This window comes from Macrobrachium nipponense, chromosome 11 (genome assembly GCF_015104395.2).
Source record: "Macrobrachium nipponense isolate FS-2020 chromosome 11, ASM1510439v2, whole genome shotgun sequence".
NCBI classification, from domain to species: Eukaryota; Metazoa; Arthropoda; class Malacostraca; order Decapoda; family Palaemonidae; genus Macrobrachium; species Macrobrachium nipponense.
This window is the reverse complement of record NC_061087.1, coordinates 54,856,822-54,874,281: the sequence shown is the minus strand read 5'-3', so window position 1 is coordinate 54,874,281 and position 17,460 is coordinate 54,856,822. Positions and strand designations below refer to the sequence as shown.

The following is a 17,460-nucleotide window of genomic DNA, read 5'->3' as shown; positions in this document are numbered from 1 at the left end:
TCTCTCTCTTATTGGCTGTGGGTATATATTTTTAATGGTTAAATGTTTAAGGTGACTTTGAAATAATATTAATAATATAACCTCAAAGATTAATACAGTAATAGGTTAGTAATTTTAGGTATATTTGAAGTAGGGTGTTAATAAAGGTATACATTTGGTATCTGAACTTTCAAGATAGGCAGTTATAAGCATATTTAGTGGTGGTTCTAACTATTCGCGGGTTTTAACTATTCACCGTGGTGTCTGGTACACATCCCCCGCGAATACGGGGGGAACACTGTATACATATATACACAGGCAGTCCCTGGGCTATGACGTTCCAAGGTTAAGGTGCTTCTCAATTATATTCATCCGACATTATTTCCAGGGTTACGACGCCTACAACGCTCATCCGGCAGATGAAATATGACACCCAAAATGGAAAATAATCAATATTTCAAGTTTTTTTTTTATGAAAACTGCAATAAGAATGCAGTTTACATAGTTTTCAATGCACCCAAAGCATTAAAAGTAAGGTTTTCTTGGGATTTTTTATGATGTTCCTGCTTACGACGATTTTCGGCTTACGACGCGCCTCAAGAACGGAATCCCCGTCGTAACCCGGGGACTGCTTGTATATATGTATGTATATATATAATATATATATATATATATATATATATATATATATATATATATATATATATAATATATATATAACTATATATATATATATATATATATATATATATATATATATATATATATATATATATTAGATATATATGCATGTGTGTGTGTGTATATGTATAAAGGTATAAGCCGCAAAGGAAAGTGAAACATTGGAGTAGCTACAAGATCTTTCGACTCAACGTCCTTTACTTACCAGACTAACTGACACGTGAGAAACTGGTAGACTGACTGACATACATGAGAAACTGGTAGGACAAGGAAGGGTTGTATAAGTAACATATAGAGATCATAAGGAGATAAGTACCTAGAATCCAGCACACCTGGAAAATTGTTAACCTTCCCAAACGAACAAACATAAACACAGGTACAATTTAAGAGTTTTGCAAAAAGATTAAGTCTAACTGCTCAGACACAGGGACAAGACAATTAAAGGATTTATACAGGGCAGCAACTGACCACATTTTAACCTTTGGTAAGCAAAAACCTATTCACAAGACATAGTAGAAATACATATGCAAAGAAAAAATTCATAAGGCAATTAATTTGTATTGCAAGTCTGTGATTGTATCTTCAAGGTCATTCTTGAACATGTTACAAATATAAGGGTCTAAATTAAATAGGACATGACATATTAAAATTACAATGGGAAGTAAGTTATATAATTGCAGATTCTAAAAGATTTCGTGATAAGACATCTTTTGATCTTGCAATTACTGAACTACCAATCCAATTTATCCGGTGGTTCTTTTCACTTAACCCTTTCAGCACTGGGACGTACACATGTACGTCTTTTATGGTCCATTAATAAGAAACCGCAATATACGCTTATACTTCTTTCATCTCTCCTCGAAAAGTAAAGCTGTTTTCTTCAGATTGGACAGGTTCCAGACAGAATTGTGTACGAGAGAGATGCTGAAGTTTCACCCACCATTCATTCTAGCCAATGAATGTTCGATGGTCGTCATGACATCATTTTCATAAGGGGTATTAGGAGGGGTACTGGCCAACACAAGCCAGAGCACCTCAGGCTATTATCTGAGAAGGATGATCACGATTTTGTTTGTAAACCATGTAGTTTTATTGTAGTGTCTTACCGAACAATTATAGAGCCGTGATTTCCACGAGCGGCAGGATACTAAATTCAAATTTAGCGCGTCTGCGTCGCCAACACTGGTGGTGATGACGTCATCTCCCTCCACTCGCTGGAGAACCAGGTACAACTGCCCAGGTGAATCCAATTCTTTTCCTGCCGGCGTCCGGTGAACATCGGTGGTCGGTGCGGTTGGATGACTTTGCTTCGCTTTTTTTCTTGTGGAATTGATCTTCGGAATTGGTGAAGTACTCTTTTTTGGCGTTGTTATTTTGCTTTTTATTTAGGCGTTGCCATGTCGGATTCTAGTCCGTCGGGAGTTAGGTTTTGCATCTCAGGATGTAAAACTAGATTATCCAAGTTAGAATATGATTCTCACACTAAATGTGTTAAGTGTAGGGGACAGGTTTGTTCAGCAGATCGAACAAGTAACGAGTGTAGTGATTGGACTGATTCTCAATGGAAGTTTTTTAGTTCATACTCGGAGAAATTAGCTAAAGACAGAATTAGAAAAGCAGCGCTTAGGGAAAGTAGACTTAGCTCTGCTTCGTCTTGCGATGCTTCTGTTCCTTCTGTTTCTCCTCAAATTGTTATGTCTCCTTTAACTACACCTCCTATTCCTCCTACTAATCCCACTTCTCCGGCTTCCCGTGTAGTTTCTTCCGACACCATTGCCAGTCTGGAATCGAGGTTAGATCAGAAATTTTCGGTACTAGCGAATACGGTTTTGCAACTTGGTAATTCAGTTGAGACGTTTTTGGAGAAAGCGGTTCAGGTAAGAGTGTAGTTGAGGGTGCGTCTGTCTGTCCTGACACGTCTCCTAGACAAAGGTCACTGTCCAGCTCCCCCGCACCGGGGAGAAGGACATACCGGAAGTCCAAGGGAGTCGATCGGGATTTGCCCACAGACAGGCGCCTCTCTTGTTGAGCCTGTTGCGCTTCAACAGGGCTCGGTTAAGCGTTGGAAAGGTGTTGCGGTCAGACGCCTTTCGAATGATTCAAGCGATTCGTCTCCGGTCGCGCGGCGCTCTTGGCGAGATTCGCCCGTTTCGTTTCGTCCCTTAAAGAGGCGTTCAGGCGCCGATTCTTCGCCTCCTCCAGTCAAGCGGTATAAGGAGCCTGAGAGTAGGGTTGCGCCGCGGCCGTTAGCGGCTCGTTCGTCGCCTCAATCTGTGCCTTTTTCGGCTCCATCTACTAGTAGAGATTGTGGTTTTAGTGCTGTAGCTAGCAGCTAAGGGTGTTTCTTTAGGCGCTTTTTCGTCTGTTACGCCTGATGCGCCTGTTTCGCCTCGAATTTCGGCGGCTCAGAGCGAGGCGCAAGTAGTTTTTTCCGCCTCCTGCTGAACATTTAGGCTCTTCCAAGCCTACGTTAACTGTTTTTGATTCGTCTCTGGCGCCTTTGCGCAAGCAGTTAGAGATGTTAACCAACTGGATGAATGAGTCCAAGGGTGGTTCGAAACCTTCAGATCCGGTTGTAGTTCCGTCTACTTCTTCGGCGGTATCGGAGAATGAAGAAGAAGTAGAGGAGGAGGATTCTCATCACCTCTCGTGTTATTCACGTCTCCTTAGATTTCTTCTGGTATCTTATCCAGATTATTTTGAGAAAGCGGCTCCTCGCTCCCCAACTTCGACTTTTTTGATGAGGAGGAAAACTTCAGACCCTCTCCTCCCAAAACTTGTTCTATCTAAAGCGGTTAGACATTCGTTGAAAGAGACTGAAAATGGATGTCTATGAAAAGAGACTTAGGGAAGGCTCTTTTTGCTTACCCTCCCTCTAAGTTGCTTCGTAAGAGGTATAGGTTTTATGTAACTGGGGAAGCTCCTTCTCTGGGAGTTTCTGCCTCCTCCCAGGGAGACTTCTCCAGTTTAATCGACGACTCTAGAAGATCTGCTTTCGCCGCAGCGAAAGTTTTCTTTACAGCGCCTGAGTTGGACCACGTTGTAAGGAATCAATTTAAACTTTTGGAAGTCTTTAGCTTCCTTGATTGGACTATTGGCGCTTTAGCGGCCAAGATCGAAGATTGTCCTTCTCTTTCTCAGGAGTTAGCGGAGGATTGGATTGGTGTTCTGTCCTGTGCGGACAAATCCATTAGGGATGGATGTGATGAGTTAGCTTCGCTCATCGCCTTTGGTACCCTTAAGAAAAGGCAACTTTGGTGCTCCTTTGCTTCTAAAAGGGTTACTTCCCAGCAGAAGTCTGCTCTATTGTTTGCTCCGTTTGTGAAAGATAACCTCTTTCCAGACGATGTAGTGTTGTCAATTTCGTCTGCGCTAGATAAGAAATCTACTTCGGATTTACTGGCACAGTATACTAAGAGACCTAAAGCTCCTGTGGAGACTGTTCCTTCGGTTTCTCCTCTGGCCCAAGTGCCTTTTCGAGGGAGAAAACCCAAGCGCTTCTTTCGGCCGAAGTCGAATTGGCGACCTCAGTCTAAGGCCTCGGCCAAGGTTAACAAACCTTCCAAATGAAAGCTCGGTTCTTCATGCACCAGTGGGAGCCAAGCTAGCTATGTTTTGGGAGGAATGGGAAAACAGAGGAGCAGAAGCCTGGGTAGTGCAAGTACTCAAGTTCGGCTATCGTATTCCTCTCGTTTCACCTCCCTCGCTCTCACCTGTGCCAATTCCATTCCAGGCATACTCTCCGGGCTCAGACAAATTTCTGGCGCTAGCCGCAGAAGTGGAAGCGCTTGTTCTCAAAGAAGCGATAGAACAGATAGAAGGGGATTTTCCTCCAGGCTTTTACAATCGCCTTTTCGTAGTTCCCAAGTCATCAGGGGGCTGGAGGCCGGTTTTGGATGTGAGCGCCCTGAACTTGCATGTCCAGAAAACAAAATTTCATATGGAGACCACTCGGTCGGTTCTGGAGTCCATCAGACAGGGGGATTGGATGGTCTCTCTGGACATGCAAGACGCTTATTTTCACATTCCGATACATCGCGAATCTCGGAAGTACCTGAGGTTCATGTTCGAAGGCAAGGTGTTTCAGTTTCAGGCGCTTTGCTTCGGACTAGCGACCGCTCCTCAAGTTTTCACCAGGGTTCTATCCCCGATAGGAAGCTGGCTGCACATATTAGGAGTAAGAATCTCCCTCTATCTGGACGATTGGCTTCTCCGGTCGGAATCAGAGAGTCGGTGCATGAAGGACCTTGGAACAACTCTGGATCTTGCCAGAAAGTTAGGAATTCTGGTCAACAAACAGAAGTCCCAGTTGGTTCCATCTCAGAGCATCCTTTATTTGGGGATGATTCTGAATGCTCAAGTTTTTCGAGCCTTTCTGTCCCCGAAGAGGGTTCAAGGCTGTCTGGAGACAGTTCAGGAGTTCTTGGACAAAAAGGTAAGTTCTGCCAATCAGTGGATGAGGCTCCTGGGCAAATTGACGTCAGTGGAGAAATTTGTGACGTTGGGAAGACTGCACATGAGACCTCTGCAGTTTTTCCTGAGAGCCTCTTGGTGCAGGAAGACACAACCAGACTCGATTACCTTTCCTGTCACAGATCAAATAAAAGAGGACCTAAGGTGGTGGCTCTCTCGAGCAAGGTTGGATGAAGGGTTAGATTTACGACCCATCCTCCCGAACCTACAGTTCTTTTCCGACGCATCGGACACAGGTTGGGGAGCCCTACTGGGAAATCAACGGACTTCAGGAGCTTGGTCGGAGAAGGAGAAGAAGTTCCACATAAATGTAAAGGAACTGTTAGCAATTTTCTTGGGGCTCAGACAGTTTCGGAGTTTAGTAGAAGGTCGAGTAGTGGCAGTGCATTCCGACAACTCCACGGCTCTCTCGTACGTGCGGAAACAGGGGGGGACTCAGTCTTTCTCTCTGTACGAAGTAGCAAGGATCTCCTCCTGTGGTCAAACGAAGCGAAGGTTCAGCTAGTCCCGAGATTTGTTCCGGGAAAGATGAACGTTCTGGCGGACGAGTTAAGTCGTCAACAGCAAGTGTTACCTCTGGAGTGGACTTTGGACAACAAGATTTGTCAGAAACTTTGGCGCCTTTGGGGACGACCGTCAATAGACCTGTTCGCGACATCAAGGAACAACCGTCTTCCTCTCTTTTGTTCTCCAGTCCCAGATCCTCTAGCTTGGTCGGTGGACGCAATGCTGTTGGATTGGTCGGGTCTGGAAGCTTATGCATTCCCTCCGTCTAATAAGAGAGGTGCTGAACAAGTTCATGTCGCACAGCAATGTAACACTAACGTTAATCGCTCCCTTTTGGCCCAGGAAAGAGTGGTTCCCGGACCTTCTCCAGTTGTTAGTAGACTTCCCCAGACTTCTTCCTCCAGAGAAGTGGCTTCTCAAACAACCGCACTTCAAGAGGTTCCACCAAAACTTGTCCGCTCTAGCTCTGACAGGGTTCAGACTGTCCGGAATCTTGTCAGAGCGAAAGGATTTTCAAGAAGAGCTGCAGAAGCTATCGCTCGTGGTAGGAGAGAGTCTTCTAACAACTCTATCAAGGGAAGTGGAGAATCTTCAGAGAGTGGTGTAGAAGTGCTAAAGTCTCTACTTCTGCGACCTCTTTAACAGAAATAGCAGTTTTCTTCTATTTCTTAGGAACTCTAAGAAACTGGCTCCTTCGACGATCAGAGGATATAGAGCCATGCTCTCTTCGGTTTTTCGACATCGAGGTTTGGATATTTCCTCCAATTCAGATCTGTCGGACCTCATTAGGTCTTTCGAAACCACTAAGCTCCCGCAAGATACAGTGACTTGGAACTTAGATGTGGTGCTTAAGTTCCTCATGGGGCCACCGTTTGAGCCTTTGAAGTCGGCTTCACTCAGGAACTTGACTAAGAAGGCACTTTTTCTTATTGCACTAGCTTCTGCTAAGCGTGTCAGCGAATTGCACGCTATAGACAAAAGAGTCGGTTTCTCTCAAGGCAATGCTGTATTTTCGGTATCTTTGACCTTTCTAGCCAAAAATGAGAATCCTTATAATCCTTGGCCGAGGAGTTTTGTGGTAAGGAACTTATCTGATTTGGTTGGACATGAGGAGGAAGAAAGGCTCTTATGTCCAGTCAGGGCTATTAAGCAGTATCTGTTTGCCACTAAGGGTATTAGAGGACAATCTTCTAAGCTCTGGACCTCGGTTCAAAATCCCTCTCGTCCTCTTTCTAAGAATGCTATATCGTTCTTTATTAGAGAGCTTATCAGGGAAGCTCACTCGCAGTCCGAGAACGACAATCTTTCCGTTCTGAGAGTTAAAGCTCACGAGGTTAGAGCAGTGGCAACTTCTTTAGCATTCAGAAAGATTTATCTTTAGCTTCGATTCTTCAGAGCACGTTCTGGAGATCGAATTCGGTTTTTGCGAGTCATTATCTCAAAGAGATAGAAACGGTTTTCGAGAATTGTAAAACGTTAGGTCCGGTGGCGGTTTCTGGCATGGTGTTGGGAGAAACGGCACAGGGGTCGTCACCTCTATGCTAACTTTTCACCTTGAATAGGTTGTCGAGTTCAAGGGAAGCTGGGGGTACTGAGTACCTGGGATACTCACCAGTCTGTTAGGTCAGATTTTACAATGGTTGGGTATATATGTTTTTAAATCTGGTGTTGGTGACAAATGTTTTGTATGATTGAATTTCTGGTCTTAGCCCAGGGCAAGGGCAATCTTTGTTGTTACTATCCTCCGTCAGTCAGCCTTGACTCGCTTGAACTACGGAAGGATTCCACTCCTGTAGAGGCTAACTTTGGTCAAATTCCAATTCCTCTACAATAGTAAGAAGAGCACCGACCAGAGGCAGTAACAGTCTGCTGTAGCTCTCTTACAAGGTAAGGTACAACAGACACCTTGAGTGTTTACTGGTATTGCAATAAATGTAACCATTTAAAAATACTAGTGGTCCACTGAATCCCACCTTCCCATAAATGTGTAATCAGCTCTATAATTGTTCGGTAAGACACTACAATAAAAATGAAATTTTCATTATTAAAATGAAGTTTTATTGTATACTTACCGAACAATTATGATTATACCCACCCTCCTCCCCTTAGGTGGACGGACGGGCAGAAAGAATTGGATTCACCTGGGCAGTTGTACCTGGTTCTCCCGCGAGTGGAGGGAGATGACGTCATCACCACCAGTGTTGGCGACGCCGACGCGCTAAATTTGAATTTAGTATCCTGCCGCTCGTGGAAATCACGGCTCTATAATTGTTCGGTAAGTATACAATAAAACTTCATTTTAATAATGAAAATTTCATATTTGAATTCTAAACCTTTTTCTTTTTTGATTGCAGTTATTTTATATGTTCTTTTTCAGTATCATGACAGATGATAGCGTTTCAGAATCAGGGTCTGAGTACCTGCCAAATCTATCAGATGATGATTATAGTGATAGTTTCATAGAGGATGACAGTGACAGTGAGTGTTTGGAAGACATTGAACCTATTGTGGATGAAGGTTGGCGGTTCATAATTGATCCATCTTGTGATGTGCGCCCAGACCCAAACCCCCCTCCCCCACAATTCATGGAGGGTGACAATGGGATTCCTGCTTACACACCAGATTTCACCTCCTCCTGTGATGCATTTTGTTATTTTTATCCTTTTTGTGGTGATGTAATTGACAAAATGTGTGACTGGATGAATGCTCGGGCCATGTAACGATCCCATGTTGCAACACCTGGAGATCGTTTATAGTTTTTTTAACTTGGGACAAACGTTCCAAAGTCGGGCCGCCCTCTTCCTGTTCCTCTCCTGAACCTGGAGTGTCTTCTTCCTCTCTGGCAGACTTTGTCAGCTCTTCCAAGTCCTGGTCTGTCAGGGGGGGTCAGAGTGGGCATCAATGAGGGTGCCGACTTCTTCCTCAGTGATATCGTCAAAGCCCTTACCAACAAGAATTTTTGCCAGCTGGACCGCCTTATTTATGGGCAAATGCTGGATTTCCTGAGGAGGAAAGCCTGTATAATTATGGACACAGTTTGGCCACAACTTACTCCAGCAGACATTCAGGGTCTCCTTCATGTCCTTCAGCAACTTGTCGATGACATACAGACATGTGGCAATTGTGAATTTACGCAATAATCTTTCAGTGTAAATTCACTGTCACGGTCCATTGCATCAACAAGGTGCTGAAGGGAGTTCCCTGATGTAGAGTGCCTTGAAGGCATGGATGATGCCCTGATCCATAAGCAGGAGCAGAGAGGTGGTTTTGGGGCCACCAGCATTATCCAATATGAGCAAGACCTTGAAGTCAATGTCCAAATTGGCCAGGTATTGTCCAACTTGAGGAATGAAGCTCTGGTGGAACCAGTATTCCCATAAGGACTTTAGTGACCCAGGCCTTGGGAAGACAGGCAGTAACGCCTTGTTCTTGTTCTTGAGTGCCCTGGGATTTGCAGCCTTGTAAATGAGGCTTGTTTTCAGCATAAAGCCAGCTGCATTCCCACACATCGGGAGGATCACCCTGTCCTTTTGTGCCTTGAATCCGGAGGCTTTAGCTTCATCCTTCATACGGTACATGCAGGACAGCATCTTCTTCCAGAACAGGCCAGTTTTGTCCATATTGAACACCTGTTCTGAGTGATATCCTTTCTCTTGGATTATTTTCATGAAGGCCTCCGAATATTTAGCAGCCACCTCTGTGTCTGCAGATGCAACTTCCCCATGTAGGGAAACAGACTTTAGGTGGAACCTTTTCTGGAACCAGTGGAACCATCCTTTGCTCACCTGAAATCCTTGGGGAGCTGAGGACATGTCCAGGTTGTGGCTCTTCTTCTTCCTCTTCCTCTTCAGGAGCTGGTTCTTCAAAGCCCAAGAATTCCAATTCCCCTTCTTCATCACCTTCCAGTGCCGTTACATCTCCGGCTTTGGCTTCCTCTTCCTCACCACCTTGTGAAGCAGTAGCAGTTGATAGCTGATGGTAGAGCTGTCATGCTTTTTGGCGTATGATCTTGGAGTTCAAGAGACACATTCTTCTTCCTGCAGTCCTTGATCCAGAACGCGAGTGCAGATTCCATTTTCACGATGGTTTTGTCTCTCACTGTGGACACAGCCTTTGTGCAGCCATAGTACGTCATACTTATACTTATACTTTCATTTTCTTTTTTCTTTATGTATCTCACTATGATCTTGTTCACTTTGAAATGGCGGCTGGCCGCGGCGTAACTTTTGCCCTCCTTCAACATATCAAGAATTGCACCTTCTTGTTGAGCTTCATTATGGTCTTCTTTCTTTTAGCTTTTTTGCCCGAAGCCATAGGAGGAGCAGGGTGCTTTTTAGGGGCAATTTTTAGCATGATGCACACATACTTGCTGATATGTACACAAGAGAGAGCTTAGCGTTTCCGTTCACGTATGCCCGTAACTTTCTGCACAGTGAGGCTGCTTGGTTACTAGATGCGTGATGCCCACAATTCCATCTCCGCGAATGGGGTCAGGGTTTAACCAATCAACAGCAAGTGTACAGCCAATGAGTGACAAGGAAAATGAATGCTGCTCCTGAATTGGTTCTGTGCAAAACAACAGCTAATAGCGTGTTGAATATCATTTCGTTTGGGTACTGCTCTAAGAAGGTGTCACAGCGTCATGAGATTTGTTAATCTGTAGAAAGTTGGCTTGGGTAAAGCATCTTTTAAGAAAACCTGGTTTTGTTACTGACATTTTGCTGTGTTTACATGAGAGTATTACAGAGCTGTAATATTTGAAAATTAATAAAGGTTTTTTCATCATAAAAATGTATTTTGTCACAAAATATACTTAGTATATAGTATGTATGAAAAAACGTGTACGGGTGCTGCTTGCTGCAGACAGAAAAGTATGTACCCTGCTACATTTACGTAATGCCGTTGTCTTACATATTTTAGATATGGTCTGCATACTTTTAGTATCATCCTAAAACACTTTATGTACATACATATCATATTTAGAAATCATCTTGAAACATTTCATAAAATGTACAGTCTGCACAATGCATACCCAATTGACCCAATACGTATGTAAGTTCAATGGTGCATGTTTTTTGCCTGTGCAGTATACACTGCTATGGACTAAGATTTAAGATTTATTCTTTAAAATGGCCTCTAAATGTTCTGCTTCTCCTAAGGCTTATGGCAAAGAGCCTAAGCATCAGAGGCTCTTACAGTTAATGAGTGCTGAGGAGAAAATAGACAATATAGTCATGTTAAGAGATGGCAGAAGTCATGGAGAAGTAGCAGCCCATTACCGCATGACTGAAAGTGCAGTCACCTGCATTGAGATTAATATGAGCAGGGCAAAATATTTGTGGAGGCCATTCTTAGACAAGAACTTGCGTACCTCTTTAGTAATGCTATCCCATCAACAGACCAGGCTTTTGAGAAATTTTGTGATCTCTACAATTTGATCAGGGATGTCAGGGAGTTACAGACAACAGTCAAGGCATGGGATGGAAATAAAGAAAGGGCCACAACTTTCATCAATACTATAAGTGAAATAGTGAAGCCCTATCTTGACTTGTTTGTACAATTGTACAATTACCTCAAGATGGTGGTGCCTCCTGAAATCCCTGATGAAGCACCCCCTGAAGAAGGTGACGAGGGGCCCTCAGAGGATCTGTAACTCTTCTACTTTGCTGTGCAGTCTATCTTAATCATCATTCATCAGGCTGCATGGCTATATCATCATCATCATCTATAATCAACATTAATCACAAGTAACTGCCGATGATTTCGTATTATTATGTACACATATAGCAGAGGGGACCTCAAATAATTATAGATATGTTCCATAGAGAACCCCGCGAATGGGTGAGTTCTCCCGCGAATCATTTTTAGATAGGTTCCAAAGAAAAATCCGCAAATCCAGAGAATGCGAATATGGGGGCCCACTGTATATATGTGTGTGTGTGTGTGTGTGTGTGTGTGTGTATACATTTGTAGCTCGAATGATTTATATGAATCATGGTGATGTGATAAATATTCATATACGTGTATATATATACATATAATATATATATATATATATATATATATATATATATATATATATATATATAGTGTGTGTTGTTGTGTGTGTGTGTGGTGTGTGTGTGTGTGGTGGTGTGTGGTAAGTATATATATAGATATATAATATATATATATATATATATATGTGTGTGTGTGTGTGTGTGTGTGTGTGTGTGTGTGTGTGTGGTATAATATATTATAACTATAGTGAAACCTCGGTTTTCATACACCTCTCTTTTCTACAAAATTTTGTCTCTTTTATCGTACATTTCCTCGTTTTTCATACACTTGGAAACGCTCCATCCTGGGCCCAGCGTGTGACCAGGCCCCATATCGAGTGCCCAAACAAAGCATCCCATCTTCTTTCGTGACCCATTCTGCTTTTGTGTTGATTTTTTTTGTGCTTTTTGTTCTTTTTTACTCTGGTGCAACTGCTAAGTAAGCCATCATAGGGCCAAAGAAAGTTCCAAGTGATAGCCCTTGCTTAAAAAAGGTGAGAAACTATTGAATTTAAGAAAGCTCTTGTAACAAAGTGTTGGAGGAAGTTACATGCTGATAGTGCGCAAATGCCTACAACAAGCGTTGCTGTTAGTGAATTTAAAGTCAGCAGAGGCTGGTTTGAATATTTCAGAAAACGAATTGGCATACATAATGTGCCTATTCAGGGATTAAGGACATGTTTGCAAAGTGGAGTGATGTAAAAAATTTTGTGGAGAGTTATCATCCTAACAAAGAAGTTGTAATGTGTCTCCAACATGTTTAATGACAATGTCGTGTTTAACTTTAGACAAATTTTAAAGAAACGCCAGAAACAAATGTCCCTGGACAGTTTTATTGTGCGACAGGTCCAGTAACTATCAAGCTGGTCCTAGTGCCAGTAAAAAACGAAGAGGGGAAGTAATCTCAGATGGTGCATATAAAAAACAAAGAGAAGTAACCCCAGTTAGGTCCTTGATACCTGAAGTCCTTCTGCAGGGAGATTCCCCTTCCAAGCAATAACCTCTCCTCCTCTCTCTGTCCTCTCCATCTTCCTTACGCTAACAGGTGTTTTGCATAAAGGTAAGAGTGATGTTAAATGTTCAATTATTCTTTTCATCAGTCATATATATTTATTTCTCATTGTTTTCTGTATTAAAACTGTATTTATTCCCTTTGAAATGTATTTTTTAACAATATTTTTAGGGTCAGGAATGCGTTAGTTGTATTTACATTTTTCCTTATGGAATTATTGTTTTGGTTTTCGTACATTTCGGTTTTCGTGGGAGGTTCTGGAACAGGTTATGTATGAAAACTGAGGTTCCACTGTATATATAGATATATATTTGTTATCTGGATATAAATAGCACAAGAACTGTAGAGAGGAATTTTCTCTTTGATAATTTGTTCTCAGTTATTCTTTACCTGTAAGGTCTCCTCCAGTGCTACTTAAATTACATTGCCAAAATTTTTGCTTTATTTAGATTCATAAGATTTACTTAAAGTATATTTTCATCTTTTTTTCTATACCACTAGAAGTGCTTAGAGTGGTTAGAAATATATTTTATGTCATACTCTTTTGTCTGAAATAAAACTTTTGGTTTATTCATGTGCATTGTTTAATTTCTCATGTCTGACTTCGATTTGGGGTTAAGTAATGTTAAAAGGTGAGTATTGAAAATTTAGAATTCTCTTTAATTTAAATTTTTATTGAATATACAAAATAAAATGAAAACTATAATTAGCAATTGAAGTTTTGATATGAAGAAGTGTTACACAACATTTCATATTGATATAAAAATCACACTTCTTGTTTATAGCCATTCAAATTTGTATGCCATATAATATTTAGGTGTCCAGTAGCTAATTATTTTCTCAATTGGATTTTGCAGTTCCTTGAGATCATATCATCCATGCCAAATGGGAGTCAAAAAGCATATGATGCACCAGTGATACTAAAAGAGGGGTAAGCTGTTTTATTGTTTTATGAAATACTTTTACTCATGTCATTGTACTTACTACTATGAATCAGAGGGTGATTTGTACTATAAATCAGGTGATTTTGATGTTCTTTTTTAATTGTCTGATTCATGCCAATGAACTTTGCTTTCACAACATTTTTAAGTAACTTACCAAGTAATTACATGCTATCAGTTTCTAGTATTGGCAGCTAAAATTTGAAATATGCAGTAGCGATTCTTTTGTTTTGATCTAGATAACTGACCCCACCCACTTTTGGGAAAGACAGGAATAACTGAGCAGAGAACTCCAATTTTGTTTGCTGGCTAATGACGACAGTTGTGAGCAGCAGTGGAATTTGGAATTCTTTCTTTACGGGTTAATGGTTGATGATCTAAATTGATGAAGTATTTTGCTTTTGGTAGCCTTTTGGCAACTCAGATATTTAGGTTTTCACTGAAAAAGACTTTTCATAACTTGAAGAGGTGTGGGATGGTGGTACGTCCGAGCACAAATATGATTGAATTGCATATGAAAAGGACTTTATGCAGAGTGTTATACTCACATAGGGATGGAGGGGTAAACAGTAAAATATGGAAGGGGGTGCCGTTGGTTGTGAAAGAGAGTGTAAAAGTGCCGCGAGAAGTCGGAGAAGTTGTTAGTGTGAAAACTGCGTAGCCGGATAGTCTTGGGGTTGTCAGCGGTGACAAGTGTGAATGGCATGATAAGGGGGTTAGTGTTAGGGTGCAAATGGTTGATAAAACGTGTAGTACGGATGACTTTGAGGGAATGAATGATACTTGTAGTGTATGTGGATTTGAATTAACAGGGATAAGTGAATAGTAAGGAGGTAGTTGATCGTATGGATAAATCTTTGCAAGAATTTGACAGAATTATGGATGAACTGAGTGGTTTGGTAGCAGAAATGTGGGGATGTTGGTATCAAAGCAAGATGTCAAAGTAGTGAATGAGATTTGGGAGAATAGTAGTGAGGGAGATAATGGGAATTTGAATGAAGTGGTTTAGAAGAAGTGAATGGCAATGTAACTGAGAGTGTATTAGGGTCCTCAAACAAGATCCAGGGGGCCTGCATCCAAGCATCCTTGGGTGTTGCGGAAAGCAATTTAGTGTGGATGTTGCGAGTGTAAGGAGATGTCAAATATGATGGGGGAAGTAATAGATGAGTGATAATGATAGTTACATTTGACAATGTCTTCGAGGGTTGCGTGAGAGAGAGAGAGAGAGAGAGAGAGAGAGAGAGAGAGAGAGAGAGAGAGAGAGAGAGCATTGTTGGGTTGAGAGTTTAAGTGTTTTTGTATGTTTGATATGTCGTGTTTCGTGTTGCTGTATGATAGTATGTAAGTGCGTATGTGATTTTCTGAAGAGTGTGAGTGAGTGAGCGATCGAAAGAGAGAGAATGATCGTAATTGGTGGATGGATAATGAGTGGTTTGATGGTGGGCGTAAGCGTCATAGAGTTAATTATGGAGAGTTAGTGATAGTCAGTCGATAGTCGGGAGCGGTCTTTTGGAAGATAGTATTGATGGTCAGTTGTACAGTGGTCCCCCCATATTTGCGGGGGATGTGTACCAGACCCCCCCGCGAATAGTTAAAATCCGCGAATGTTTGGAACCCCCTCTAAAAATGCTCATAAACCCCTATCCTAAACATGCAAATACCAAAGTATCCCTTAAAGACCATCCTTCATCAAATATACATAAAATATCCTATTATGGTTCATATTAATCTTTGAAATATTATTAATACTATTTTAAAGTAAATCTTACATTTTATGTTTATACATAAATACATACTATGTACGTACTGAATGACTTAGTTACGTATGTGAAAATAATTCAGTCCCCCCATAAGTATTCAGTCATGCACGTTTTCTTTCATACTGTTACTATTTGAGACAACCATTTTCTTTTTACAATGGAACTGTGAAGTCACAAATACCAAATGTCTATTTATCCCTTAAACGCCGACTGGACGTATTTTACGTCGACATTTTTTGTCTCTCGGGTGCTGACTGGACGTATTTTACGTCGACATACAAAAGTTTTTTAAAAATTCGCGGAAAAATACTTTTAGGCCTACCAGCCAAAAACTCTTGAATCACGCGCCTTGGGGGATGCTGGGAGTTCACGGATCAAGGTGTTGTTTTGTTTACAATCGTTACGCAAGCGCGAATTTCTTTCTTGCCACACTAAAAAGTATCTGTGACACATCTCGGAAATTATTTCGTCACTTTGACATAATTTTTTTACCATTTTAAATTAGCCGTTGCATAACGTTTTATATATGAAAATGTGCGCAATTTCATGCACAATACAACTAAAAACAACCCATGGTTGTAGCTTTTATCAGTTTTGAGATATTTTCATATAAATAACGATAATTGCCAAAATTTCAACCTTCGGTCAACTTTGACTCTACCGAAATGGTCGAAAAACGCAATTGTAAGCTAAAACTCTTATATTTTAGTAATATTCAATCATTTACCTTAATTTTGCAACTAATTGGAAGTCTCTAGCACAATATTTAAATTTATGGTGAATTTTTAAAAAAAACTTTCCTTCCCTCCGCGCGCGGATTCTCCGCCACAAATCTCCGAAATGCGTAAGTCCCATTCTCGGAAAATTTGCTCCGTTTCATATTAGGCATTTCATAGAGTTTTATATATGAAAATGTGCGCAATTTCATGTAGAATAAAACTAAAAATATTTGAAAGTTGTAGCTTTTCTTATTTCCGAAATAATTGCATATAAAAAAATATATTTAAAAAAAATTCGACATTCGGTCAACTTTAACTCGTCAGATATGGTCGAAAACTGCCTTTGTAAGCTAATATTCTTACAGTATAGTAATATTCAATCATTTTTCTTCATTTTGAAAGAAATTGGAAGTCTCTAGGACAATATTTAGATTAATGGTGAATTTTTGAAAAAAATATTTGTTTACGCCCGCGCGTTACGAATTCATGCATTATTTTGTTATAATATTTTTTCTGTGTTGCTTTTATCGTTTTACAATGTGTTATATACCAAAATGATCGCAATTTAGTGTACATTACAACGAAAAAGAAGTAACTTGTTACCTTTAACCGTTTTGCGCACAGCGCGATTTAACCCACGAGCGGCGGCGCGTATGCTGCTAAAATGCGACGCCTATTTCACTAATTTTTTTTTTCTCTCTTCGGAAATTTCCTTATCAGATTATTTTCATAAGAATAGTAATGTTTTATATACCATTGGAATCGCCAGAAAATGGCGATTATACGGCAATAATAAAAAAAATATTTTTTTTGCAAAGAGAACATATATATATTGTGAAATGTAAAGGAAATTTTTTTTTATCCTTTTTCATTTTCAACTTTCTGTCGACCAAACACTTATACAGGTCATGCTTTTTCATCATTTCATAAATGAACAAGAGCTAAATTTATCTTAGAAGTTGGAGAAAAAAATTCAGGCATATATAACTAGTAGCTCAACAGGTATTAGACATTTAATGAAACCATCTCACACCGAGTTTCAAAAGAGAATCGTCCTCTTGCAATTAGTTGTTACAGCACTATCAACATTTCTATTACTAAGTGCCCTAATGAAAGTATATAGAACTTTTACTAACCTTATTTACACATATACACTATGTACATGTTTTCATCCTCTACTCATCCTTTCTGTAAAAACTAATTTCGAGCCGGAACTAATGTCTTCCGGCGGGTAGGCTCGTGTCCAGACGGATGCATGATCATAATCACCGATATCAGTATCACTATCACTTTCAACATCATATTCCTCACTTACGCTATCACTTTCAGAACCCTGACTTATGTCAAAAT

The 17,460-nt window shown here is 40.7% G+C and overlaps 1 protein-coding gene across 1 annotated transcript in view; it reads left to right on the top strand.

Annotated features, from left to right (window-relative positions):
* LOC135206036 (ras GTPase-activating protein 3-like) overlaps positions 1 to 17,460 on the top strand; it is a gene marked incomplete in the record, with an annotated part of 518,306 nt that overhangs the window by 345,940 nt on the left and 154,906 nt on the right. The window contains 1 exon segment of the mRNA XM_064237213.1: positions 13,548 to 13,621. Coding sequence (XP_064093283.1) covers positions 13,548 to 13,621 — 74 coding nt within the window.